This window comes from Cinclus cinclus, chromosome 6 (genome assembly GCF_963662255.1).
Source record: "Cinclus cinclus chromosome 6, bCinCin1.1, whole genome shotgun sequence".
Lineage (NCBI taxonomy): Eukaryota > Metazoa > Chordata > Aves > Passeriformes > Cinclidae > Cinclus > Cinclus cinclus.
Window position 1 is genome coordinate 18216150 of NC_085051.1, and position 26390 is coordinate 18242539.

Here is a 26390-nt window from a genome sequence, read left to right on the forward strand (position 1 = left end):
AATAGCAGGTGCAGAGGTAGCAAATTGAACAGGCCTTAGAGTACAGGCACTCCTAATACACCCTGCAACAGGCTGGTGTCTTTACTGCCAGTTGAAGGGTAGCATTAAACAAGAATTTAAAGTACTGAAACAGACTGGGGAATGAAACAGACTGACGCCATCTCCTCCTGGTAAAGAGTGTATTTGCTTCTTTTATTTGGTCAAGCCTTGTTTTTCACACCACTCTTTTTCACTCATACAGACAGGTTATGGCAGAACTGCTCCCCTGAGATACTCAGAGGAGTTCAATTTCCAGCCTAAGCATATGCACAACTAGATCACATTCTCTCATTCTGGTGTCAACAGTGCCTTAAAGTTTCTGAATTTTTATTTTGTCAAGAAATCTATCAGCAGTATTTGTATTTACATAACTCCCACACCCATGTTACAGCTATATATTCCAGCTACAAGTTTAGCTTGAAACCATACCTTCTCTGCCAGGTGTTCTTCTGCAGTCAGTACTGTGTCTGTTCCAAGAATCTTCAAAGCAACTCCAAAGTTACCACTCCCTTCTTGTCCATCCAGGCTGCACTTCCAGAGGAAGCACACAGAACCAAGGAAGATGAACTCCAAAATGCTCAGGATTCATCCATAAACACTCCTCTAGCACAGTGAGTGATAGGAATGAATCATTGTGCCAGTCCATACACTAGTGGTGTACAGGCTTGTTTTGTTTGAATAGTAAAAAAAATAAACTCTCCAAATCAGTTCCTGTGAAGGGAAAGCCAGTTTGGGTTTGTAACTTACAATTTTTTTCTTCAAATTCTCGGTAAAACGTCTCCTCCCTAGCAGGATTTGATGGGGAATGACTGAAGTCAGGTTCAAGGGTGCTGAATATCACTTAAGGGTTTTCAGGCGGTCACTTAAAAGACCTGTTGCTCTGCAGTACCTGCAGGCAAGGAGTTTTGCTAAGGCAATCGAGATGAAGTCAGAATGTGTGCTGGCCTCCTTTGATTCTGGCTAGGAAGACCAGTTCTCCTGCAGAGGAGGAGGGACAATTACTAATCCAACTCCAATCCTCTTCCACAAACACAATGTTCCTTATGCAAGAGACAAGCATGCAGGTTTACATGGAACAGCCAGGCCAAGAAGCAGATGCAAGACAAACAAATGACACCTGTTATAGGACAAAAACCTTTCAAAATAATTTTATAAACTCTGTCACATTTCTGCTTTGTACATCAGTTCAACCTTATCCTTTGAGCTTGTTACAGAAAATTGATGTTTGCATTTTGTTTCGCTTTTTCCTGAAAGGCAGACACAAAACCAGCCATCAGTGCATTATTTACACAAGTGCAACACAATCTCCCACCCCAAAATTAATTTTTTTCACTAACAAGGTACTTCCAACAGAATGTAAATAAACACCACAGCTTGAGCAGTGTTTCTGAAGTCAGTTTATAAAGGTCAGCTCATTTCTGCAATCCCCAAATGCCAGAGCGAGTAAAGCTTCGCTCACCATCTAATGGGCTAAAAATACAACATTTCAAGTATTAAATCAGAAATTTCTAAAGACAATCCATATTTTGATGAATAAACACATGGGAAACAGTATACAGCTCTCAATATACTGTATGAAAAGTGGTTTCCAGTTTCAAACTTTAGCAAGACAAGTGCACAGCCCAAAAATGTGATCAAAGTAATGCTGAAAACTGTAGCAATCCCAGAGTTCCAAACATTAATCTCTACTGTGTTTTCCCTTGAATTACTCTGCTGGTCTGAGGCATTTGATTGTTATGTAGTTCTACAGTTGTAGGTAATCCAAAAAAATCCTAAATTCATTCCCATATGGAAAAATTCAAGAAAAGGTTCCACAGATAAAGTCTATTATCATCTTGTTTCTCTGCACTCTGCTTACAGTAAGATGCAACTGCAGGTCTGTTATTCCCATGGTGTCCACAGCCAGGACAAGTCCAGTCCAAGTCATGCTGGCTGTGGCTTGCTCTCAGTTTTCCACTTCATGTGTGTCTTCACCATCAGTTTTCTTATGTTTCCTCATGTGTTTGTATTTTTCCACATATGCCTTCACCAGGTTAGCCACCTTCATAGGGTTGATCTCTCCACTTTTGCTGTGGCAAATCTGCAGGGGATCAGAAAGGGCACTTGGTCAATGACAGCAGCTCAGGCAAGTGGCAGAGAAGCCCCAAGCTGTGCAAGGGAGCCAATTCCTGCACAGACCCCAAGGGTCATAGCAGGGTACATAACTCAGAAAACAAATACAAGAGTAGTATTTTTCTTCAAGCATTCCAGGAATGGCCCAGAGCTTATCTACAGAGCACCAACTGAACGTAGAGGCATCTCAAAGCAAAATTACTCCTTTTTACTGCAGGTTTTTCCACCCATCCATCCAATTTTACGTAACATGTGGTAACCAAGGAAGTGTTGATATCCCATTTTTGGGTTGTTTTTGAGGAAGCAATGCTCATTTTAAAATAATTTGGCAATTTCGAGAACTCATTTTGAGATGGGGAGAAAGAAAAGACCCTACACAAGTTACTTTAATCTCTCTTCAGAGAGAAGTTCACAGTGACTTCAGTAGCAAAGGTCACTATTCTGCTCTCCTGCAAACAACTCTTACAGTTCATATGGGTCACACAGAAATTGTGACATTGCAGCCATCACCTTGGGAATTTTTATTTATGATAGAATTTCTCAGTGATAGCAAGAATGCAGAGAAGGGAGAAAACACTGCTCTCTGAGGTATCAATTAACTGCCTTGACCACGGGAGCATTACTTCCCCTCACTAGACAACATTTACTTGCTGACTGCATCGTTCGCAGCCATGAACTACTCAGCGCTAAGATTTGAGACAAAATTCAGTATCAGCAAAATTGCAACACTCTCTTCCAAGGTTCAGGGACCCCACAGATGCTCAAAGACCTAATGCACAAAGTATTTTCTCACTTTATCAGCTAGAATTCTGGCTGAAGGTCCTAGTGAGGGAGATTTGGTAACATTTCAGCTCAGACAACTGAAGCTTAGCAATGCTCTTGTCCACTGAAAACATCACCTTATTAAAGGACAGCTCTCATCAATGGCACTAATCAGTCTTGCTTAAAGCAACTATTGCTTCACCACAGAACTGCAGAGTATGAGTCAGGGTCCAAAGATCTGCTAGCCCAGTTACGGCATGTAATTGCTACACATGAAATGGTAAGTGCAATCTCAAGTGCTGTCATTAATGTAATGACCTGCCCAGCTCCTCCTCTCCACCTCCTTTCACTGGGCCCTCACCTTTTGCACTGCTTTCCGAAGTATGCTCTTGTACTCCTCCTTTGTAATCTCCCTCTTCTGGTAAAAAGGTTTGATGGCAAGTTTCACTTCTTCCACAGCCCTTTCCTGCATGTGAAGCTTCTTCATGTACTGCACAGGAAAGAGAACTGCATTACTTTGTGCTGTCTTGGGAACGGTTTCTGAACCTGTTTTCTTGGAAACGCTCAAACAACGAAAATTCTCATTTCACAATTTCAACAACCCAAGTAATCACCTCGAAGTGATTTCCTTTACTGTCAATTACTGTCTTGAAACAAATACTAGTTTGCCCTATAAGGAGCCATTGCTTTATTTAACATTTATTCTGTATCTTAAAGAATGTGTTTTAAGCAAATGACTACAACGTGGAATTCCTGATTTTGGTATCCTCCTTCCCTTCCAACAGCTCTGAAGTAAACACACATCCCACAAAAGGCATCAGATTGTAAAAGCAGCAAACCACAACTGTGAATATAAAGCTCCAGACAGCTCTCAAGACAATCTGAAAATTGCAGAGTTGCCTGTGAAGTAATGATTACAGGTGCCACCAAAACAAGTTCATAAAATCTGTTGCTCATAAATGGAGGCTTGGTAGGAAATGCATCTTACTGTTTGGTTCTATGGTATGAAGCAAAATAACGGGCTAAGTTGTTTTCATTCTTGTGTTAGCATCCACTGTGCCTAGAGCAGATGGTCTGTGCAGCAAACCCAAAACTTAGCAGCAAGGGACCTGCACTGAAAGATCACCATTAGTATCCGCATTTTCAGTGCTGATAAGCAACAAGATAAAATCCTACGTCTCTATAGGGCTGAGAATTGACATTAATTTCAAAACTGGAGGGGAAACGAGAAAACCAGGTGTTTAGAGAAACTTGGACACTGTAGTTTCTGGAAAGTCCCTTCCAAATATTCATGCAAGAAAGTTTCAGAAATTTAAGAATATATTTCAGATGTTTTAATCTGTCTTCTTGTGATGAACCAATAGAAAGCAGATCCCTGAAATAGAATAAATCCCAAATGAATTCAAAGAGAGGACTGCCTGCTGCTCCTGGGTTAGCATAGTCAGTCACCAAAGCCAGCAGGGCTGGGAAAATACAGTACAAAAAGTTTAAAAATCCCCCAAATGAAAAAGTTCAAACAAACAGCTCATTAAATTTATTAATTTTATGCATTCACTCACTTCCTCGTTTTTTGTTTTATCCACTGATGGTTTGGGTGTTTTGATCTTCTCCTCCGCACTTCCAACAGAAGCAGCTTGGATTCCTGGCTCAGATGCCGTAGCCAGGCTGCCTGGCTCTGGGGTGAGGCTCTGTCCTGCCACGCAGCCAAGAGCTGGAAGACTTCCCTGCATGATGAACTGGACCGTGGGCTGGCTCACCGGGGCATACGGGGGCAGGCTGGAGGGCAGAGCTGGCGCCAGAGGGATGTTCTGACAGTACACCTGAGAAACAGACACCACTTTGTAAACACTTGTGCTGACAAGACACAACATCAGAGCAGTATTTTCAGAGCACCTTTTATCCACCAGGAGCTATCACCAGCCCCAGTGCCCTTTCACTTGGTGGACAGCACAGACTGATGGCTCAGACTGTTGGCTACCAAGCCAGCATTTACAGCCTGATCACAGTCAGTAAGAAGCTCACAACTTCTCAGGCAGCACCATCTTTCTGCAAGCTACTGCTGAAAGCAGAAGGTGCATGTACAGAGCATAACTGAAAGATAATACATTTCTTCAATTGTAAGGAGCACCTGGGAGATTAAATGATTGAAGGATTGCTGAAGTGTATGGGCTACATGAAATGTACCACAGGCAGAAGAAGGCAAACTGCCATGAGAGGAGGGTGTTGCACAACGAGGGCACAGATGAGATGGGATGCCTTCCATGACACTTGGGTGCTGGAATAGGAACCAACCTGAGAGGAATCTAGATCAGGAAACATAGGCTCAGGAATCATATAATTGGTTGGAGGAGGCTCATTTAACTGCACCTGATTTAATGTTTGGTTCAAATCCTCTGCTTTCCAGGTCCCTTCTTTTGCTCGCTGAAGTTTGTAAAATGGCATCCCTAGGTATCCCCAAGAGAAGGAAAAGAAAACATCTTAAGAACAAAATAATCTATCAAAGATTCCAACCCAATTTGATTTTTAAAATTAAAATAAACAAAAAACTAACAACAAAGCTAGCTATAAAAGGAATTTTTTTAACAGTCATTTGTATTTTAAAGTTTCTGATAATAGAGAGCTTCTCATTCCCTTGAGCAATTGCTTTCTACCAGGTTTATCTGGTGAGAGTAACCAACAAGAACAACACAGGCAACTCTGTCAACACAAATAGCACAGGTTTCCAAGCCAAACTGCTTCTGGCAACTTCGGGTTAGCAGCATTCAAAGGAGCGAGCTTGTGAGAGATTTGTCACACTCCTTGGTTTTGAGAAACATTTATAAATTCTGAATGCAAAGCAGCCATTCTAGTTAAGCGCAGAAAGGGTGGGACATGGGCTGCCAGTTCAGTGATGGGGTTGTTGCACGCGCTCCACAAGCAAACAAGCTGCTGCGGGCTGAGCTGTGCTGACAGCACGTCCTCTCCAATTCATTAACAAACTCGCCTCGTGATTTCAACCAGTGCAAAATGCCAGCTCTCAGGATTGCAAACCACAGCATCATCCCAGCTCAGATGACAGAGCTCTTACACTACAGCCAGGTTTGGCCAGGCACCAAAACCCAAAACCTTATACAGCCTGTTTCAACTGCTGTTTGTTTTCCAAAGGAGACTTACTTGGAGCTTTTCCAGCAGACAACGTGCTGCTTTCCTCCTCTTGAAGATTCCAGGTAACTCTTTTCACTGGTGCTTTTGATTTCAAGGCAGGACCCTGAGGTACCATTCCCAGTTCAGGCTTAGTGAAATTACTTGTATTTTCATTTGAGACAAGGCACTCCTCCTTAACCTCCCTCACACAATCTGTGACTTTGCTTTTGGATGAGCTTTGAATCGGTGCAGCCTCAGCTGGAACGTGCATGATAATTTCCTTCTTTGGGGGTTGTTCCATCAGAGATGGACACAACGCAGTATTTTCTATTTTAACCGTAATCTCTAGGTTTGTATTGCTACAGCTACCGAGCACTGCTGCATCAGTACTATTCATTAGGTCTGTTTCAGCAGAAGAATCCATACCACCAATTGGGACACAAATGTCTGTGATCTCTGGCGCAGGGAATGCAGTTTCACTGCTCACTTCCTGACAAATGGGCTCTACCTTTATAGTTTCTTGGACCTCTCTCAGCTGAACTGGGGTCTCAGTCTGTATTTCCTCAAGTCTGACATTTGGTTGGATGGTTATGGAAAGCCCTTCTAGTACTACCTCCTCTTTTGGCTCTTGTTTTAGAGAATGGGGCTGCTCCAAACACCTGGTCACATTTTCAGCTGGAGGCTTTTGATCCTTTTCTGGGGCAGTAGGAAGCAAGGTCTCTTTTGATCTATGTTTCCTTTCTTTGGAACGTGATCGGGATCGTAGTCTTTTTTCCTTTGATTTGCTGCTTTTGTGCTCCCAAGATCGAGACGCAGACCGAGACCGAGACCTCCACTTTCTCCTCTCTCGAGATCTAGATCTCGATCTCTTTCTGTCCCTTGACTTCAAACTACTTTCTTTATCATACCTCTCATAGCTTTTGTCCCTCCTGTGCTTCCGCCTTTTAGTCCTCTCAGTGCTGTTTGACCGGGAGCGGTCCCTCCGCCTTGATCTAGAGCGAGACCGCCGTTTCTTTTTCCTATTCTCATAAACATCAGAAGTACTTCCAGGACTACCTGAACGTGACCTAGATTTCCTTCTGTCCCTAGACCACGAAGTTTTTGCCTTTTTATCCTTGGTTTTATCCTTAGTTTTCTTTTTTTTAGATCGCTCATGACTGCTAGAACGGTCAGTAGAAGACCTCCGGCTCTTGGATTTTAACATGTGCATTTTGCTGTGCTCTTCTCCACCTGACCAAGAGGTAGATCTGGAGCTTCGGTCCCTTGAGTGTGCTCTATCTCTTGACCCTGAACGTGATCTCTTATGCTCTTCAACAGGTGCTTTTTTCCTTTTCATTTTCTTCTTGCTTCGGGAGCTGGAGTTTGAACAGGATCTGGAACGTGATCGCCTCTCTGCTTGTTCTACCTTTTGGACTTTCTGCTGCCCATCACTCTTTGAGGGACTATCTGGTTCTATTTTCACATTAATACTTGGTCTAATCAATTCCTCAGCGTTAAAGAACACATTAGGTCCTTCTCTGCTTTCCTCCTTTAAACACTTGGTATTAGAAATTTCCTTAACAGCAGATGAAGTGCAAGGACTGCTTGGGACATCTTCCTCATCCACATTGTCTCGTTCCTCTGTATCAGAGATCTGTTCTACAATCCTGTTTGCTACTGTCACGTCATCATGAGACTCTGTGTTACTAGACGGCACGTCAGAGTCAGTCCCGGACTCAAATACATTTTGTACCTTGTAAGGGGTGAAACGACGGACAGTTTGAAATGTCTGAACTTTTGGATTTTCAATGGAAATAGTCCTGGTGATATTAGTTAGTGGGATCCCTGAGCCAAGCCTTTCAGGACTGCTGTTTGCTGAACTCGAGTCCGATCCCGTTGGCTCAAAGGGGTCATAGATTTCACTTTTGACTTGCTTTTTCTTTACTGAGAAAAGAGGTGAAGGATTCTCCTTCTGCTGCACTTCCTCATCCACAGGGCGGAAAGTATTACAAAATCCAGGGTTAGACAGCCTGCTGGGATGTCCTGTGTTCCCAGGAATATTGATTTTAAAACTCTCAAAAGAGCCTGACCCTTTGCCCCTCGAAGCGCCCAGCAGTGAAGAAGCGCTAGAGCTGCCAGGATGGGTGGAGAAAGACACCCTGCTTGGACGTGTCTGCTGCTGTGGCTCCTTGGAATTGGACTTCTGACTCTCCACCCTGTTACCCTTACCTGGCTGATTAGTGCTCTCTTTGCCAGTCAGCTGGGTTATACAGGAGCTGGGGATATTACAGCTTTGGCTTCCTGCAGGTTCCGGCTCCACCTGCTTGCTGCTGGTTTCTTTTTTAATCTTTGGTATCCTGGGAAGCTCAAAGATGTCAATTCTCTGGGAAGGTGGTTTTACTGGCTGCCTCACAGTTACAGCTTTTGAGCCAGAACTCAAGTTACAGCTCAGAGGCTTTGAAGACAAAACAGTGGGTACAAAGTTTTTAGATTTGCCATTAAATCTGGGTATTTCATCTAACTTTGATCCATGCCTGCTCAAAGTCGCTGTATTCTGAGTCTGGACAGACCTGGGTGTCATTGAATATTCTGATTTTACAGTTGCCTTTTCTGGTGCAGTCTGTGCAGGGCTTGCTGCAGACTCGCTCCTGTTCAGTGAGGGTGGAGGTGATGAGAACAAGGGTCTGGAGCGAGTACTCAGACCCGAGGAAATGGAAGGTCCGGCCATGGAGCTACTTGCTGTGGTCCCTGAGAGTGCTGTCCTTGGGTGGGGGTTATGCCCTGAACCATCCTCCACTCTTGAGTCACTTGCTGATTTTCTGTGAAATGGAGCTATGGCACACAAACAGAAATTCAGCTTTTCAAGACAGTCCTGGACATTTTCTACCAATATTAACAGAAGTACTAAGCTAATTATTTTACGTTCCACTGTGGTTTGTACACACCACACAGTAATAAGGAAGTCCAACAGTTCTTTTGGTCAGATGCTTACAGTTTAGTGCCAGACAACCATGTCTTCGATACAATCACTAACATTTAGGAAATAAATGATTCTGCTCTGTAGGTGTCACCTGATTAGTGCTTATTATCCTGTAGTTGCCAATTGACAGAAATTACTATAACAGAGGACATTTAGAGGTACTTATTTTAAGAATAAAGCTCCAAGGTTTAATTTGAACAGATTCTTTTCAAGTAATGCCATGCCAAGGGAAGACACAGCTGAAGATGATAGTACATATTTAGAGATCTACTTTTGTAAAGAAATTTCTTGCTAAGGTCCTTCACCCTGCTCTCCAAACTAAAGTACAGATCACAGGCATGGCAGCAATGCATGACACATGCCAGAAAAACTGGGTACTGAGATAACTCTGGTCTATCCAGTCCTACATTTTTTATAACAAAGCAAAGCACAAAACCACCGTGCAGTTCTTTTGAAAGCAGAAAACTATGTTATTAAAACTAAAATCCTCCAGTAACATCTCAGGTCTGCATTTAAACACAGACAAGCAACACTGTTGCAGAACATCTACCTTATATACAGATTACTGTTGGCAGCTACTGAATCTATCCTACATATTCCAATGCTCAAGAGTATCCCTAAACTTAAAGCTGTGCAGCCTGTAGGATCAGGGCAGATGTGGATGAAACAAGGAGCACTATGAGGTGCCAAGTCCTTACCTTCCTTCTTCGCTGTCAGTGAACCATCTCTATTGATGACCACATCTGAACTGCTCATCATGAGAAGGCTCTGTCCAGACAGGATACTTCCCAACAGATCAGGCACAGGAGCAGCTTCTGCTTCTTGATCAGGACTCAAGGCAGGCACGCTGCTTCTGCATGTTTCAGAGGGGTTACATTTCCTTTACTCTTACAGCAACTTGTTCTATACACACATTACATTAAAACGAAACCAAAGTCAAGGGCATAAAGAGAGGTCAGCCAGGGAAGTTCACTTGTAGTTTTGGCTTCACTAGACTTATTCAGTCCCCATCTTTCTCTGACAAACAGCAGGTGAAGCTTTTACTTCCCACAGGAATAACACAAGATAAGAAAATAATCATATCTGAGACTTTTGGTTAGCCAATGCTGGTGCTCACTGTGCTGTATATCAAGATTAACTTTCCAGTGCACTTAAAATACATTTTTGGAGTACAAACCACTGATTACCACTTCAGAGATATTTCTATCCTAGCTGCTTCTCTTGCTCCCACTAAATCACAAACACAAATGTATTCCTCAGGCCTACACTTCTGTCTAAAAAAATGACAGCTTAAACCAGTGTTTAATCACAAGGTGCCACTGGTAGGGGTAGCTAAGAGCATGGCATAGAGAAATTACACTGAAAAACAACTGCAATGCTCCCACACATGGAACAGCACAAACAGTCTCCTTTATGCTCTACTCAATTTTATGAAGATGGTTTAAGTTCTCAGTTCTTGAAATATGGACTGATAAGGTGTTTCTGGTGTTGGGTGTTTTAGTTTTTCTTTCGTTGCTTTTGTGTTGATGGGATCTGGGGGGCTGTTTTGTCTGAGTTTGCTGAAAAAACAAATTTCCAAAGGGACCCAGCTCTTTGAGGGAGCTAGATTTCATTTCTGTATGACAACAAAGCAAACTTTATTCATATGACATATACCAAAACACCTGTAATAACACACAGTAGAGAGACAAAATGGGAACACTAAAGGAATCAGCTGCTAAGGCCAGACCAAGAAACTCAGTGTAGCCCAGGACAAAGACAAAGAATCCAAGTTATCATAGGCTACCTTAATCCTGGGAAACCAACCTTCTCTATAAGTCAGATGCATTAGAGGACAGCTATGTAAACCTTTCACATCTTTAACCACTTAAGCTGAGCTCCCTTCATTTTTTTCAGCTCTCTCAGACTTGCAGTTTTCTGTAGCTCTGTTGCTACCTGCCTCAGTGACTTTCCTCATCCCTTTTCTTCTCATCATGCTGCCGATTCCCTGTGTCCTACCTTTCAGTCCTGAAAATTCACTGTGGATGCCAACTGTGGGGCAGCCAGTGCTCCCTGTCCTTGGCAGGCTTGCAACACACAGACAGCAAAGCACCTGTCAAACTGCAGGACCAAAAAACCTTTTCCTCAATTTTCTGAGCTAAAACACAGCAGAATTCAGTGAGGTGGGTACAGCCCTCTCAAAGAAGCAAGTGGTTTTTTTAAAGGTTAATGAGTCTGGGAGTTAAAACACACTAATGGGGTTACTAAATAGTCACAAAACAGACAGTAAGAGGAGTCAGATTAGGGTGAAAATGTTAAAGGTAGTATGAAAGAGTGTATGTATTCAACATAAAAAAGAATTACTGCACAAACTGATGTGGTTATTTATCTACACTTGTGCAGGTATGCATGTACACACACACACACACACACACATGCACTTTTTAGAAGACAGGGTAAGAAAAATGTTAAACAAGGATGATTACCACGTTTACTCTCTTGTCAGGGTCATTGGACAACTAAGAATAATAAAATAACAATGGACTTTTACCTGGGAAGTCCCACAGAAACGGGTCTAGCTACAGGACGGTGAGACCTCAGTGCTGACTGGGAGAGAACTCTCCTTTTGGCACTCACTGGTGAATCTGGATTTGCTGGAACCTCTTCATTACTGTGATAAAACACACACACACATGAACCCTGAAATTGTCTGTAATTTTTTTCACATTAAAGAGATGATATCACTATGACAGATACGGTTAGAGAGCACCTCATGTTTTATGATGATATATTAAAAAATATTTGTGCAATATACTGATTTTCTGTTCTGCCTAAATACAACAGCTTGATTCATACAGCAGAGACTCAAAATGCATTATGTTCATATCTAAAATGTTAAATGGACAATTTTCTTTTATGAAAGGATCAAAACGAAGTATTCAGTGGAAAACTAAATTTCACCAACAATAATTTCAGATGCCCCCTCTCTAAAAATTCTAAGTTTATGAGTGACACAAACTATGGCATAGTGAGATTTCTCCTGAATTTGAAGTGTCTGGAAAAGTAAAGGAGAAACATAGAAGATTCCAGACATACATTTAATTCTGTGGTTACTGAACACCAAATACATCAGCTGTCTTCACTTAAATAAATAAAAAGCAAAAGGACCAGACTCCTTCAGATTCTAACCTTCCAAGAGCCCCGTAGATCTTACTGAAAGTTTTCATGAGGCTGATTACTTCAGAAGAACACTTGAGAGGAGGCTGATTCCTTACGAGTTTAGTAACTCAGTGCATAAAGAAATAAAGAAAGAACAGGCCATTACATGCTAACATGGGTTATGTACCCAAAGCTGCCTTCAGATAGGAGATTCACACTCTGCGTGGAGCTGCATGTACAAACAACCCAACACCTGTTAAGTTACCAGGCCCCTGATCACAATGCAGAGATCTCTCACCTTTCATAAGGGTCCAACTCATATGGATCTCCAAACACAGAGAGTGAAGCCGCACCAATATCTGCTCTCATCAGCCCAAGTGAGGGCTCTGTTGGTTTGTACATGGAAGGAAGTGAAGCCCCACGCACAGGTTTACTGAGCCCAAGGGTTCTTGCAATACGGGAGCGAGTAGTAACCTCAGTTTTCCCCTGCACAGACAAAGAGATTGGGTTATTTGTATGTTAGAGCAGGTAAATTTGTGTTTAAAGCCCCAGATTTTTGACTTGGGCTGTGTACAGTCATCAGGCTATTACCATCAGCAGCACAAGTGGTGTGCATTTATTGTCTATGGGTTTTTTAAAGCATTTATGACACTTTTAACTATGGCCTATATGTCACTTCAAACAGACACTGCATGTATCAGATATAAGTGACCAGATAAATTAAGCTTCTAAAAAAATTTAATAATGTCAGTTCAAAATTGTGGTTTCCTTATTAAATGCTGGAGTTCTAGCTCTAAGATGTAGACTCTAGTTAAAGCAGCTGACAAAGAGAATCAAGCTGATGTAGAGTATTCTGCAGAGTAATTTACAAGAGAACACTACCCACATCTGAAAGGAATTTTTAGAGCTCTTACAGCTGATAAGTTGGGTTTGCAACAACACAGCCACAAATACCTATAGTCTATTAAAAAGAACAGGTGCTGCCAATTTTAACTGAGCTTGCATCAGTATCAACTAAACGCTACAGGTGAATGGCAAGGCAGGACACAAAGCCTGCAGGACATGCTTTACATCTGATCCTTACAGTCCAGGTAACAGGATTTGTCAGCTAAGCCAGCAAGCCTGTCTGGAAGTTGCAATTCACTTCCACATACAGCACCTTTCGGAGTACACTGGACACATCCTGAACAGAGTCCCACCAGAAAGAAAGGTGCCTGCTATGACTGTAAGGTGGCATTTCTTCCAAGTGAATCCCATGTTATAGTGCTTTTACAGAGGGCTGAAAATGGCAGACACTGACTGGCAGAAATCACTCACATGTGATCTTACTCTTGTCTTTTTCCCCCTCCTCTTCTTTGTCAGACGCTTGCGTCTCTTGAGCTGTGCCCCTGAACTCTTCTTCCCAGCAGCAGATTTTGTCTGAGTTCTTTTTTTGCCTCCTACTTTCTTCCGCCTTCCTGATGGGACAAGAACCAATGATCTGGCTAAGTGCTGGCACTGTATTTTACACTGTACTCCTTTTTGTCCCCCCCAGACACACAAAGCAGCTTAAAGAGACATACAGTGTGCCACCAACAGCACAGCAGAAAAAGTGACATCATTAGGAGTAATTTCAAAACAACCTTCATGGCTCTTCTGGGCAGAGGTGACATAGGGAAAGAAAAAAATGCATGTGGGATACCTCCATAGCTGCACAGGTGTGGCAGCACACAGCTGATGTATTTTGTAGTATTCAGGCTCCCCTAAGGTGCCTGATGCCCTTACCAGTTTTCCTCTTCTGCCTGGTAGAAGCACGTGGTGCCAGAGGACGCTGGTAGATGGCTGTGTTCAGGCCTGCCACAACTGCCTCAATGGTTTCATCCAGAAGAGAGGACATGAGGTACCCTGGCACATGCTGTGGGGAGGATCAGAAGTTACATGATACAGGTACCTAAAGCTCAGCAACATTTACTTATAAAAACATTTGATTAAAAAAATGGGTTTGAGATTCAAATGAGAAAATCCCTCACATCACCAAGCTGCCAGTTAAGCAATTACATCACTTTTTAAATTTACTGGCTGGCATATTAAGGACCTTGTTCTTCAGCTTCCTTCAGAGCTACATTCATGCTCCCAGCTTCTCACTGTGCTTGGAGGACAACAGCTTACACTCCCTCAACCAGTGGAATTATGCTTCAGTCAACTCAAGGTATGAGCCAAAATAAGATGCACTTCTGTTCAGAGACAAAGACCAACAACAGTGCCTTTCTATGTGCAGTTTGTAATCATCCCTGCACATTGAGAAGTGGAGCTAGGAAAAGCTTCTTGAATGGGAAGTGCTGGGTTCCCAGGATTACACTCCCATGGAATAGTAAAGCCCTCAGGTACCACTCCTCTAACCCACAGGAGATGACTCCACTCTATTTCTAAAACAACAAGTAGGGAAAGAAGGAAAAATAACAACAGTTACCTTGCAGAGTCTTTCACTTCAAACAGCACTTTCCTCTATTTTTTTTTTCAACATTTAGCCCTGACTACTCAGTTGTAATTGCTTAACAACAATGAATTGAATAATTAATCAACTTTTTCTATTTTATTAATTCTTCTAAAGTTTAAATTGAAACATCTGGGTTTGGAGACAGTAGGGTTTGGCAGTCAAATAATATCATCTCCATGATGGAGGACAATGAATTTAACAACTGCTAAAGCATTCTGGGAAGCCCTTAAATCAAGGAAAATGTGATAAAAACTTAAGGTGAGCTGGATCTTTGTTTATGACTGCTTTATCAAACTATATTTCATACAGTAAGAAAGGGACCTGTGTATTTGGGATAATCTCCTGCATAGATTCTCTAGTACTGTTAATGTGCTTGAACTCATTTGGCCATATTTTTGAGGACACATCTGCTTTTTTCCTCTTCCAACAAGAGACTGATTTTCACAAACACAGAAACCTTAAAAATACAAATATTTTCTTTTCAATTGGGTTGAAGGCAGTCAATATGTTCTACTTCTATGGGCAAGGAGGTAGGAGGAGAAAGGAAAATAAACAATTGCCAAATAAGCATGCTAAAAAATCCAGAAGTGGTGCACAAACTTTGTATTAATAGCCACCAGGAACAAAAATACAATTCTGCTCACACCAGGGGTGACAAAAATGCAGGTTAAGAGAGGAACTTGCTGCAGCATTTCAGAACAGAGCATCTTGGTCATGTGCTCCAATTTGCACATGCTGTACGTCCCAGATTAAAAGAAGTCCACAACCACTAACCACTGTGCTACAGACAGTCAACACAGCTGAGCTACTGAAACGGGGCCTCATTTCAGTAACTCTTCCCCAGGGTGCTGCAGAGGCTCCCTCAGCAATCCCGTGGGTACCCGAATTTGCTGTGCTGTTGTTATGCGGTTCCTGTTCACGGTGGCCCGGACGCGCTCGCTCTGCCGAGTCCTGGCGATGGCTCGGGTCCGGACGTGAGGACGGAGCCTACTGGTGGTGGGGACAACATCGGCCATGAGGGCAGCCACCTCCTCCTCACTGACATGATCTGCATCTTGAACAACAACAGGCTGTGCTTACTTCTCTTTCTACAGGTGAAATTATTTAAAGAATTTCAAACAAACAAAGAAAAAAAATCAACATTCCCTTTCTTAAACCAATCACCTCTGCAGGCAGCCATTACCCTCTTGAATGGAAATGAGCACAGACACTGCTTCAGACTGTTACACAGTGCAACACTTTTCTAGGTAACAGAAATTGCTGCTACCTTGGCAGTCTGAGGTCAGGACACTCATAAATTCTTTCCAATGTAACACTACCATGCTGGGATTGCCTTGGAAAGGTTAAAGGACGCTTACAAGAAGCAGCTACACAGGTTGTAACTGCAGATGAAAATCTTTATAAACAAGATCCTCTCATCAGCCAAGAGTTCAAGTCTAATCTTAAGGTTCAAGAGAGAATGCTTATCAAAACAATTACTTGAAACAGATAAAACCAGGAGATTAAACATGCCTTCAAAACACCACATGATTCACATTATCTAACTTGGGAGAAAAATATTTACTTTGACTGGCTACCACAAACCCCTTACCTGCAGCACCACTGGCACCCATGGGGGCACAGGCAGGACAGAACCATTCATCTACAGGGACTTCACTCAGAGGAGGATTAAGGCATTCCATGTGATACCTTGAGGGGAGAAAAGAAGAAAAACAATGTGCTCCTTACCAAGGGAAGACAGTATTTTACCTTTATCTACATGCTACATAAGGCAGACTCATTTTCTTGAGCCTGAAATGCAGATTAAGAGAGGTTTAGGTATCTGCTGCCAAGATTCAGAGAAACAGTGGAAGCTACCCGAAACTTACATACATGGTCTTCAGTTCTAGACGGTATTTTCATCATCTTAGGCTCAAAAAAAAACCAAAAAACAAACAAAAAAAAAAAATCAGAAAAACTGAGCATTTTTCCCTCACTGTGTGGTGAATCATTTGCTTGAACCTGAGCTGCAAGAAATGTGCAGAGACAAAACTGATGGTGGCAAGAGAAGGACAGAGGTGCCGGGGAGACAGGCAATCAGGAAATAACATCAGCTTCCTGAGAACCAACACAGTATTAACAGTACTCTTACTTAGAGCACTTGAAGCAAGCTATTCTACATTTTTCTAGAGTTAATCTCAGTTATGGAGAGCTAGTGAAGACTGCAAGTTCTTTTTTAAGGAAGTGTTAACTCTAAAAATCAAGCATATATAAAGAACTTACTTTAGGAAAAGAAGACAAATGAACTGTATCAAACTAGAAATAAGAACACGTTTTAAAAATTATATAGTAACTAATGGGAGATCACAAAGTAAAATCGGAAGCAATACCCTGAGTTGAGACAGACTTATGGAAAATCAGAAAGAACTTAAAGATAAGGCTTCAGATAAGGTCTATGAAACACTGTTTTGGCCTAATATTTTACACTCAGTGTTCTGATGATATTCTTTACAATCTTCCTGATTTTGTCTTTTTCCCATAATGTGAATCAGTGCATATGTGTATGGACAGGGTATCAGTGTGTATGGACACAGAACACAAAGAACATCATTGCCAGATGTCTAGTTAGCTTGCTAGAAGTAATTTTTGAAAGGTTATTTTACATACTCATTGCTGGCGTCTCTCTTTGTTCAGTGGGTAACCTCTGACATCTTCAAACTGACAACGCTAGAAGACTGATTAAGCAGCCCAAGGGCTTTACATTCTAGCAGAAAATTGTAGGGCCAAAGTTGTGTTCAAGTATATTCATGACTCTACTTAAACATTCATTTTATTAATTAAGGAGGGGGCAGAGACAGACGTAAGCAAGAGTAAGAGAATAATTTAAGAGCTATGGCTGTAAAGAAAATCCTCAACATTTCACGAAACTGTGAATCTTAAGCATTTCTCCTGCACAGCACTAATGCCCAGTCACTTGGGACAAGTCATGTATCCCCTCCTTAAGGAGACATAAAGGATGCAAGGTTCTACCCTGCAGATACCCACATGTTGCATGGATAAGCACAAACACCTTCATCATTTGAAGGCACAGTCATCTGTTTCGGTGGCCTGCGGCCTTGATGTGAGTACGACTCTCCACACATACATTGCTAAATGACCAGAAAAAGACCCATTGCATCATGGGGATGGATGTTTGCACTGTAACACATGGATACATGGCTGAACCTGAAGAGAGCAGCAAGGGGAAGCCTGCAAAGCAGACAGTGCCTGTGGACCAAACTCTGGCCATGTGCAATCATGCAGGTGCTCCATTCACTGCAGCCTCTTACCCTGCATCACAGCCATCACAGAGCAGCAGGCGATCCTCACGGTCACTTCTGCCACACACCTCACAGAAGGTTGGATCATCCTCTCCATCAGTACCCTGAGTTTTTGTGTTCTCAACAGGAATCTAAATAAAACAGGGATTCAGAGTTCATGCAGAACGTGGCACTTTCTAAAATCTATTGTCACTCTAACAAGTAGCACCTGCAGCAAAATCTAAAAATGAAGGAGCCAAAATGACTGTTACACACCAGAAACTTCACTTAGTTCATTTGGCACACCCAGGGCAAGATCAAATGCCTGACAACATTTACTCAACTTGTCTACTGTCAAGCACCAGTGACTGTAGAAAACTGCATTTTAAGAATAGCCAAAACAAAAATCCATAAATAAGATCAAAAGTAGTCAAACAAACAATAAGATGCCAAAAATGAGACTAGAGAGTAAACTTTGCTGCCTCCCATATTACTTCAATGTTAACTCTCAATTCTGTTGAAATGCAAACAATAATAAACCATCAGTTTATGAAAACAAAGCATCAAACCCCTAAATGTCCCCTGGAAACCAATATCTCTGAGATACCAATTAAGAGCAATGACAACTCTTCAATGTTCCTTTGTGAGCCACTACCAGCACACTCAACCAGTGCCTTTCAGGGCTCTCCTACTGCCTTGTGCCTCTCCTCCCTCACAAACCCAACTGCTATACAGCATTCCTAGGAAGAGATCATGGATAATCTAGATTATTCCTATTCATCCTATAACAGCACATGAAGAATGCAGGGCACTTTCCACATGTGGACAGGCTTAACCATGCAGAACAGTTTTCAGTCAAATGTCCATTATACAAAACAGGCAGTCACAAAAAACATTCTTTTCCTGCCACCACAAATTATGCCACTATATTGCAGGAAGTAAGGTTAAAGAGGAAGAAAAATTGTCACAGCTCCTTAAAAAGCAAATACAAATAAGAAATAAAAAAAGAAAGAAAGAAATCATTAATCCAGGTGGCAAGTATTACATGAACACCCTAGAAGTGTAAACTTTTGAATAATAACAATTTTGTGCCAAATGGCCTGGTTGTTTGCCACAGTAAAAGGCTCACCTTTTTTAAGATTTTACCACCAAAATGTGCCCGAATGTTAATGCAATTGAAGAGGATTCGATCCACTGGACAGGAGTTTGCATTCTAGGAAAAAAAAAATCCCAATACAGTTAATACGTGCATCACTTTATTCAATTAAAAAAAACAAAACTAAATTATTAATGCAATAAGCATTAAATTAATGTAGTAGCCATTTTAACAGCTATTGATCTTGACATTTTAAGTACTTAAAACTGACTTATCTGGTTTACAAACAACGTGTTCTATCAGAGAAAACGTGCATTTTTAGAGAAGCATTTATTTTACTGCAGCAATTCAATTATTATTCAACTGCCAAAGCAACATCAAAGTTCTTCCAAACAATGCCTTGAAATAGTGCTCATGTTTCAAGGCATTTACTTTCCTTTGGAGGAATGAGCCACTAGAAATGGCTTACAAATATATTCAATAAGAGTGATTTACTGCTTTTCAAAAAGTTTAATCACCACTGCTACTGCACCATGCACCATAAGTTTTGTTGTAATTCTTACCCTGGATTATGACTATTGGGAGCTACACTGGTAGCAAGAACTCTGACTGAAAACTGAGTTCAGAGCAACCTGCTGATTGTCAGTATTCTTTTACATCTTTTCTATGCTTAGATGTTCAGGGTTGCAACAGATTCCAATCCAATAGTCACAATACAGAGTTCAAGAAAAGATAAAGACAGATATACAGAGAAATATGTATATATCCAAGCAATGAATTGTAGATGCCTAGAAACACGCTTGTACAAGATCTTAGAGCTTGCAGAGAACAGAACAAATCAGGATGGGTACAAGAAAAAGAGATCCAAACTACAATCATGAATCCTGACAAACACAGCAGTAACCCAAACAAATATCAATATTACAGTGTTTTGTTCTCATTACAGCCCAACAGCATGATCACAGGAAATAGAGCAGAGCACACAAGAAAGCCACAGGACACCACAGACAAAACAGCTCACCTTAGACCACTCCACGATGCAGTCCAAGCAGAAGTAATGGGAACAGTTCTCAGGAGTCCCAACAGCCTGATCCCTAAATGTGTTGAGGCAAATGGGGCAGTTCTCACCATCCTCATCAGAGGAGATGCTCAGTCCGTTCAAGTGTGGCTCTGATTTCATAGAATCAGTCACTCCTTCCATGGTGGCCTCACTTTCCTCCTCCTCTTCTTCCTCTTCATCATCATCTTCGCAATCTTAAGAAGCAAGAGATAGAAAATAGTTTGTGTGTGCTACAGGGATTCAGCAATGAGGGCAGAGGGGGTGGGCAGGACAGGGTTCCAGTTCACAGAAAATTCCAAGTAAGCTTATTTTATGAGGCTGCAAGGGTCAAGCACAGCCTCCACAGTTTAAGGCAGTAATTTTTGCTGTTTTCTTGCTTCCTAATCCCTTCACTAAAAAGCAATGGATTACTCTGGTGAAAAACAAAGCCTGATAATGTGAGTAGTCTTGCAAGAGATCAAAAGCACAGACACCAGAAAAGCAAAAGATATCTAGACAAGACAGTTAAGATATGTCAGGCCACCACTAAATAATGAAGTTAAAAATAAAGTTATAATAAAGTTACCATGTACCCAACTTTTGTTTTTCTAAGAGATATTCCAGAGGAAAAGCAGCAGCAACACACTCTACTGCAGAATAGCAAATGGAAGAATCCACCAGCAAAATATGATTTTGTGAGCCAAGGGATATAAGTGCCTTAGAAACCACTTAAAGAAGCCTGGTTTTGAGTAAAATTAAACACTTGGCACACATTGTTGAAAGGTATTTTTATTTTTAGTACAAAATACAAAGACATGTTAGTCTTTCCCTAAAACCTGTGAATTAAGCTGGTATTTTCAAGAAGCAACAACAAAACATACCTAAAACCCCACTCACTTTGAGGGGGCCCTGTGGTAGCTGTTGTTAGGCTGAATTTTTTGTTTTTTTAAAGAGAATGAGGCCCTAATCTTTTCTACTGAATTCTCCTGTTTGGACATAACAGAGAATACTCTGAATGATGGATTAATAAAGCTTTTTGGCACTTGGCATCAATTTTTTAGGCTGTGTTCAAATCAGTAACTAGTAACTTGAAAAATTGTGCTCTTGCCTTCACAAGAAGTTTTAGGATCTGATAAAATCTATTTTTGTCCATCCAAATATTAATTTGAGTGCAGCAGTTTCACAAGTACATGTATCTCCAGAGAATGTTTTTAGTAAAATTGACAAATTCAAACAACATCCACGCTCCTTTTTCAAAGAAAAACTACCCAAGTGCTCTTCCATCCATCCTAGGTATTACAGCAATAATAATTTATTTCCACAATTTCCCATGACAACATTCATTTTAGAGCCTCATGCCAAAGCAAACTAACAAACATGCTTTTCACAAGTAAAAAAACAGCATGAGCTATTGCTGCAATTTTGACTTTTTTTCCTCCTCATGCTGGGGCAGAGTTCACTCCTGCTTTGGTTAGCAGATAGTCTTCAAACATGCAAATGTTTTAAAGGCTTAGAAATTGGGGACTATTACTTGTTTGCTTATTACTGTAGAATTTTGGCATTGGCCTGACACAGCAGTATCTGTGGATTTGCATTTCATTGTTAGCTTCTGGAATAACAACTTTCATCTCGCTCTTCCTCAGTTATTAAAAAATGCCTGTTAAGGCACACGAACAGACCTTACCTTCTAATTCCTCATCTTCACTTTGTTCCTTGTCCTCCTCACCTCCCTCTTCCTCAGTGTCATTATCTTCCTCTTCACTGTCAGTATCATCTTCTGAATCCCAGCTATTTCCACCATTGCTTTCTTAAAAAGAGAATAGTAGAGGAAATACCTATTTGATGCAGACAGACAGGCAGAACAGGTGCCAGAGCCCCTGATCAGGCAATTATGGACGAAGTGAACTCCCGGATTTCCGCAGTGGTATCAAAGCTGCCCATCTGGAGAAACTCCAGGGAAACATGCCAGCCAGCAGTCTGATACACACAAGCTATGAAGCGAAGCAAAACAAAAAAACTGACAGAAAGAAGGTGACAAACGGTCACAAATACATCTTTACCAGCCTTCTGAGGGCAAATCAATAGGTTTTGCAACCTCAAAGCAGAAAGGTGCACAGGCAGAGAGGCAGCACTCACCTGTTTCGCTGAGGAGCGTGAGACACTGCCTTTTGCCCTTTCCCAGAGTAGCGTTCCTGTTGATCAGCTCATCCTGGCTGTCATCATCCATGGTGGGACATGGGAATCCCTGCAGGGCGGCAGAGGCAGGGAGGCAGCGCAGCACCTACAGCAGCAGGGCAGGCACCAGACTGGCACAGAGCATCCCACACATCTGCGGAGACCTGAGCGGGACAGGGGACGTTGCTCTCCTACACCACTGAGCAGTTTTCCCAGTCTCTATTCAGAGGTGGCTGCAGGTAAGCAGCTATTGCTCCGTAAGGTTTCAAAGCCCTGCTGTGAAGAAAAAAAGGCCTTTGCACAGCTCTGTCATAAAATAGAAAAGTTGGAGACCCCACAACCATTATTCCATGGCAAAGATAAGACCTGATTTAATGCATATTAATGCAATCACATTAATTGCTGTGCATCAGCACAGACTGGCAGTAAAGCTGACAGATACTGGGAAGTGTTGCATGATCCAAATTCATAATGACAATTAAATCAGAGCTTTTAACACATAATGCTACAAATCATTAAGGCAGACATACCCCTGGCAAGCTTCTATAAGCAAGCCATGAAAATATATAATTAACAGACATTTAAAGCTAGGTGTCATATCTCAATATGAAAAAAAGGATTCTTTTATAAGTGTGGTAGAGAAGTTTAAATGGGGGCTCTTCTCCCACTCTCTCTGCTCCCCATTACATATCTTGCATATTAAGAGATATTTTGAACAAAACACTATGTTTTATTCAAGTGCTCTTGATCTGTACCTTTGCTTGCACACTTGTTCTTTAAGCCACATAGCACAGTTCTGCACCAGAGAGCCTTAAAAACGTAGGTTCTACCAAACTAGCCCAAACTACAAATGGAGTCTTCAGTGCACAATGAAAAAAAAAATAAAATAAACAGAAGGAAGACTGAGCTTCAACACAACTAAGGTCTTGGAAAGATTTCTCCTAACTTCAGTAAGGATCTTTCCTGAAGAGAGGTTTACATTTTTAGCTAAATTTGTGGTTGTTAACAGAAGTGTTTAAAAAACTGTTTAAAAACCATGTATGTTGGCTGAAAATACACAGACTCATCAAAAGCCAGTCACTCCATGATGTAATAGAAAAAATACGAAGAAACACCCTGAATTTTCAAGTTTCAGCAGTGTGTAGGTATGAATTATTCAAACCAAAACTCCATTACATAATATCCTCCCAAAAGCTCAGTTAGCTACAGCAATGCAAAATTTGTGGTGACGTGACAAGCAGGACACACAAAGGAAAGGTCTGGCAGCAGCAGGCACGTGTTCCACCCGTGTATTTGGATGCTGTGCAGAACCTGGGCTACTTCTCCATGGGCACCTTGTGGGAGCAGAGCGGGTTCCTGCTGACCTGTCACTGCCACACCCAGCCAGCCACGGCACCCCTGAGCCACTGAGGATGATGAAGGCCAACCAAAGCCACGGCAGGTAAAAACCACGGATAAGCCTCCATTTCACTGTGGCCATTGCCTTTGTTTCCCTGCTCTCCAGTCTTCCTTAAAGCAAAGCAATAAGTACAGGGTGGAAAAGAAAATTGTTTCAAAAAGTGATTCCCACAAGCCAGGGTTCTGAGCCGCACACACTTAGCTACATTTCCAAACAGCATGCATTTCTTCACTGTAGTGGAATAAAACCACTACCTGTGTTATTTTTGCCTTGCTGTCCCATGGAAAGCTATCCTTTAGGCACAGAGGTGAACAAATCAGCACTTGTGACTTGACAATCTAAACTGACATATTTATGCTGCAAATGCAAGCTTGTACTTTGCTCAGAGGCAAAACTCTGAGTTAAAGAAAATCTGGTATTGCAGCAAACAATCAAGTCTTCAAATCCCATCAGTAAAAAATGTCTGTTTTGTGGATAGCTGGAAACTGACAAGGAGAAACCAAGCAATGAGGAGATCAAGTGAATTTGAGGTTTCTTAGCACATCACAAATATTACTTTGCAAACAACCTTTTCCAAAACAGGCAGCTGCTCTTAAGAAATAAAGAGGGAAACTATGGTTGACTATACACCTAATATGAGAGTCTTCTATTTTTAAAGAGCAATAAGCAGCATTTCTAAGTTGTTGGGTTTTTTTTACGGGAGACCTTTCAAACAAATTGCCACTGTGAAACACAAACACATTCATGATACGCTTCAGAGAGTCCACTTACCTGTACAAAAGCCCCATCTTCTCCAGCACTTACCACATCAGAATTTTTCAAACCCCCTGAGCCAAAACTAGCAAATACAAAATAGATGGAAAGCATTTTTATGATCATGTTAACCAAGAAGTTTGGTTAAGGAAGGAATGGCAGTCCTTCCTCCAAGGCAAACCTTAACTCTGCACTTCTGTAACACAAAAGGCCAGACTGCTAAAAAGCAACCAGTTATGCCTGAAGGCCATTTGACTCAGGCAGCTACAGCTGCTCTTAGTTTTGGGGGTGTGAAGGACGTGCCCTCCTGCCCGTCCTCAACCTCTCACTGCCTGGTCACTTGGAAAATCCCATGGTGTGCAGTACTCTCCATACATCCCTTCAGCTGCAAGCAGCTCTCACAGGCACCAATCCTCCCTTCTGCATCCCACTTTATAATTTCCTCCATTCAGAGGAATTTAGGATGGAATACAGATGCAGGTTCATACGGCCAGAGATCCCTTGTCTGGTACTCAGTACCACTGATGTTTATAGCAAACCCCGCTTCAGTTCCTCGGACAGGTGCCTCATCCACCCGCACAGCGTATCTACACAGCGTCTGGATTATAGCTTGCACACAAGGCTGGCTGAAAACAGGCACCATCCTCCTCCTTAACATCCCTGTTTTCAAAAGCTCATTCAGAATACCCGAAACAAACATTAAACCACAGAAGCAATGACTGTATGGCAGGTGTTTGACCACTTTACTCGCACCAGCACTTTCTGCTGCCTTAGGTTTCCTTCCCCAAGACACAAGCTCAGTAAAGCCAAACCGGGTTTGCTGGCAGTGCTGTGTCCCTACAGCAGCACAGCCTCTGCTGCACAACAAGCTGTAAGCTCAGGCTTTACTATTAAGACAGATTACATTTTCACAGAGATGCCTTAAGTAATTTCAACAGTACAATCAAAGAGCAATTACAAATACTTTCTTCAAGCTGTAATAGCAACAGGGCTTTCTGCTGGCTTCAACAATAGAGAGGATTAAGAGCTTCCTCCAGAACAAGTGTTTATCAAACAAGCACTTCAGCAAACATTTAGCTTTTTGAACTGAAATCCTTATGCGTTACCACAAACCAGTATTTTAATGTACTTAAGAGTATGCTCCAGCAACAAGGCAAGCACAGGTTCCCAGCCGTCAAGAAGAGGCACAGTCTGCAAAGGATGCAGGAGCTCCATCTCACCTGACACAAAGCACACAGAGCTGCTACACCAGCGAGCCCCTCTCCCAGCCACGGGCACTTTCCCTCCTAGCATCAGCCCATCTCCTCCTCCACTAACTTCTTATGTAGTGTCTACATTTTTTAGAAACAGAAGAGCTACTACAGAAGGCATTTACTTTCATCTTCTTGGGTAGCACTCAGGATGATTCACAGGCAAAGAAAAGTTTCTCACAGAATTTTCTCACAGGGTGGCTTTGAATGCTGATCTAATTTCATGGGCGGCTACCAAGCCATCATGTTCTAAAGACCACTTATAAACAGATTTAAGCCTACTAAATTTTCAAACATATGGGCTTTCAGTTCTCATTGGCACATCTGCTTCACTGGGGGGAGGGGGTTGGGCTGTGGGTATTTTTGGGTTTTGTTTTTTCCTTTGCCAATCAACTAAATAATTCAGTTCTCTCCGGAAAAGCAATGTCACATATCAGAAATCATTTGTTTCCAATTTCATATGTTACGTTTGACGAAAATAAAATAAGAGTTGTCAAAATCATTGTGGTACCCAGCTGGAAAAAATCTGGCTATGGTGTGACTACTATCTGCCACCACAACATTCCAAAGGTAAATTAGGACAACTTGGCAGGGAAATAATTCAGATTAACAAGATACTCCTACAGCCCAGAGTCCTGCACTACCAATACAGCATTCAAAGGGAGCTTTGAAAAACTCTCCTGGATCTAAATTTAGATCCCTGTTTAAATTACCAAAAAAAATATTTAACTCTTAAATACCACTATGAGAACTGCCTATGCAATAATTTAAGTAGAAGCACCTAAGAACCT

The 26390-nt window shown here is 41.8% G+C and overlaps 1 protein-coding gene across 2 annotated transcripts; it reads right to left on the reverse strand.

The window, feature by feature from the left end:
• Positions 1-187: 187 nt before the first annotated feature.
• Positions 188-22695, reverse strand: PHRF1 (PHD and ring finger domains 1). 2 transcript variants are annotated; one of them, XM_062495152.1, is made up of 17 exons: positions 22159-22695; positions 21707-21829; positions 20005-20237; positions 19017-19100; positions 17918-18039; positions 16201-16298; positions 15491-15663; positions 13898-14027; positions 13451-13590; positions 12432-12619; positions 11526-11645; positions 9694-9848; positions 6067-8847; positions 5281-5357; positions 4473-4733; positions 3275-3403; positions 188-2119 (listed from the first exon to the last, which is right to left on the reverse strand). In XM_062495152.1, exons 1-17 carry the CDS (start codon positions 22247-22249, stop codon positions 1985-1987), a joined length of 5040 nt encoding a protein of 1679 aa, XP_062351136.1. In that variant the 5' UTR covers positions 22250-22695; the 3' UTR covers positions 188-1984. The 2 variants fall into 2 exon arrangements, with proteins under 2 accessions (XP_062351136.1, XP_062351135.1); XM_062495151.1 differs by having other exon boundaries at positions 5206-5357.
• Between the last annotated feature and the right edge of the window lie 3695 nt (positions 22696-26390).

Coding starts and splice junctions, on each gene's coding strand:
- PHRF1 (XM_062495151.1), bottom strand. CDS start 22,249: ATGGATGATGACAGCCAGGATGAGCTGATCAACAGGAACGCTACTCTG. Junction 15,664..16,200: donor GGGTGCCAGTGGTGCTGCAG/GTAAGGGGTTTG, acceptor TTGTTGTTCAAG/ATGCAGATCATGTCAGTGAG. Junction 5,358..6,066: donor GTCTGCTGGAAAAGCTCCAA/GTAAGTCTCCTT, acceptor GGGGATACCTAG/GGATGCCATTTTACAAACTT.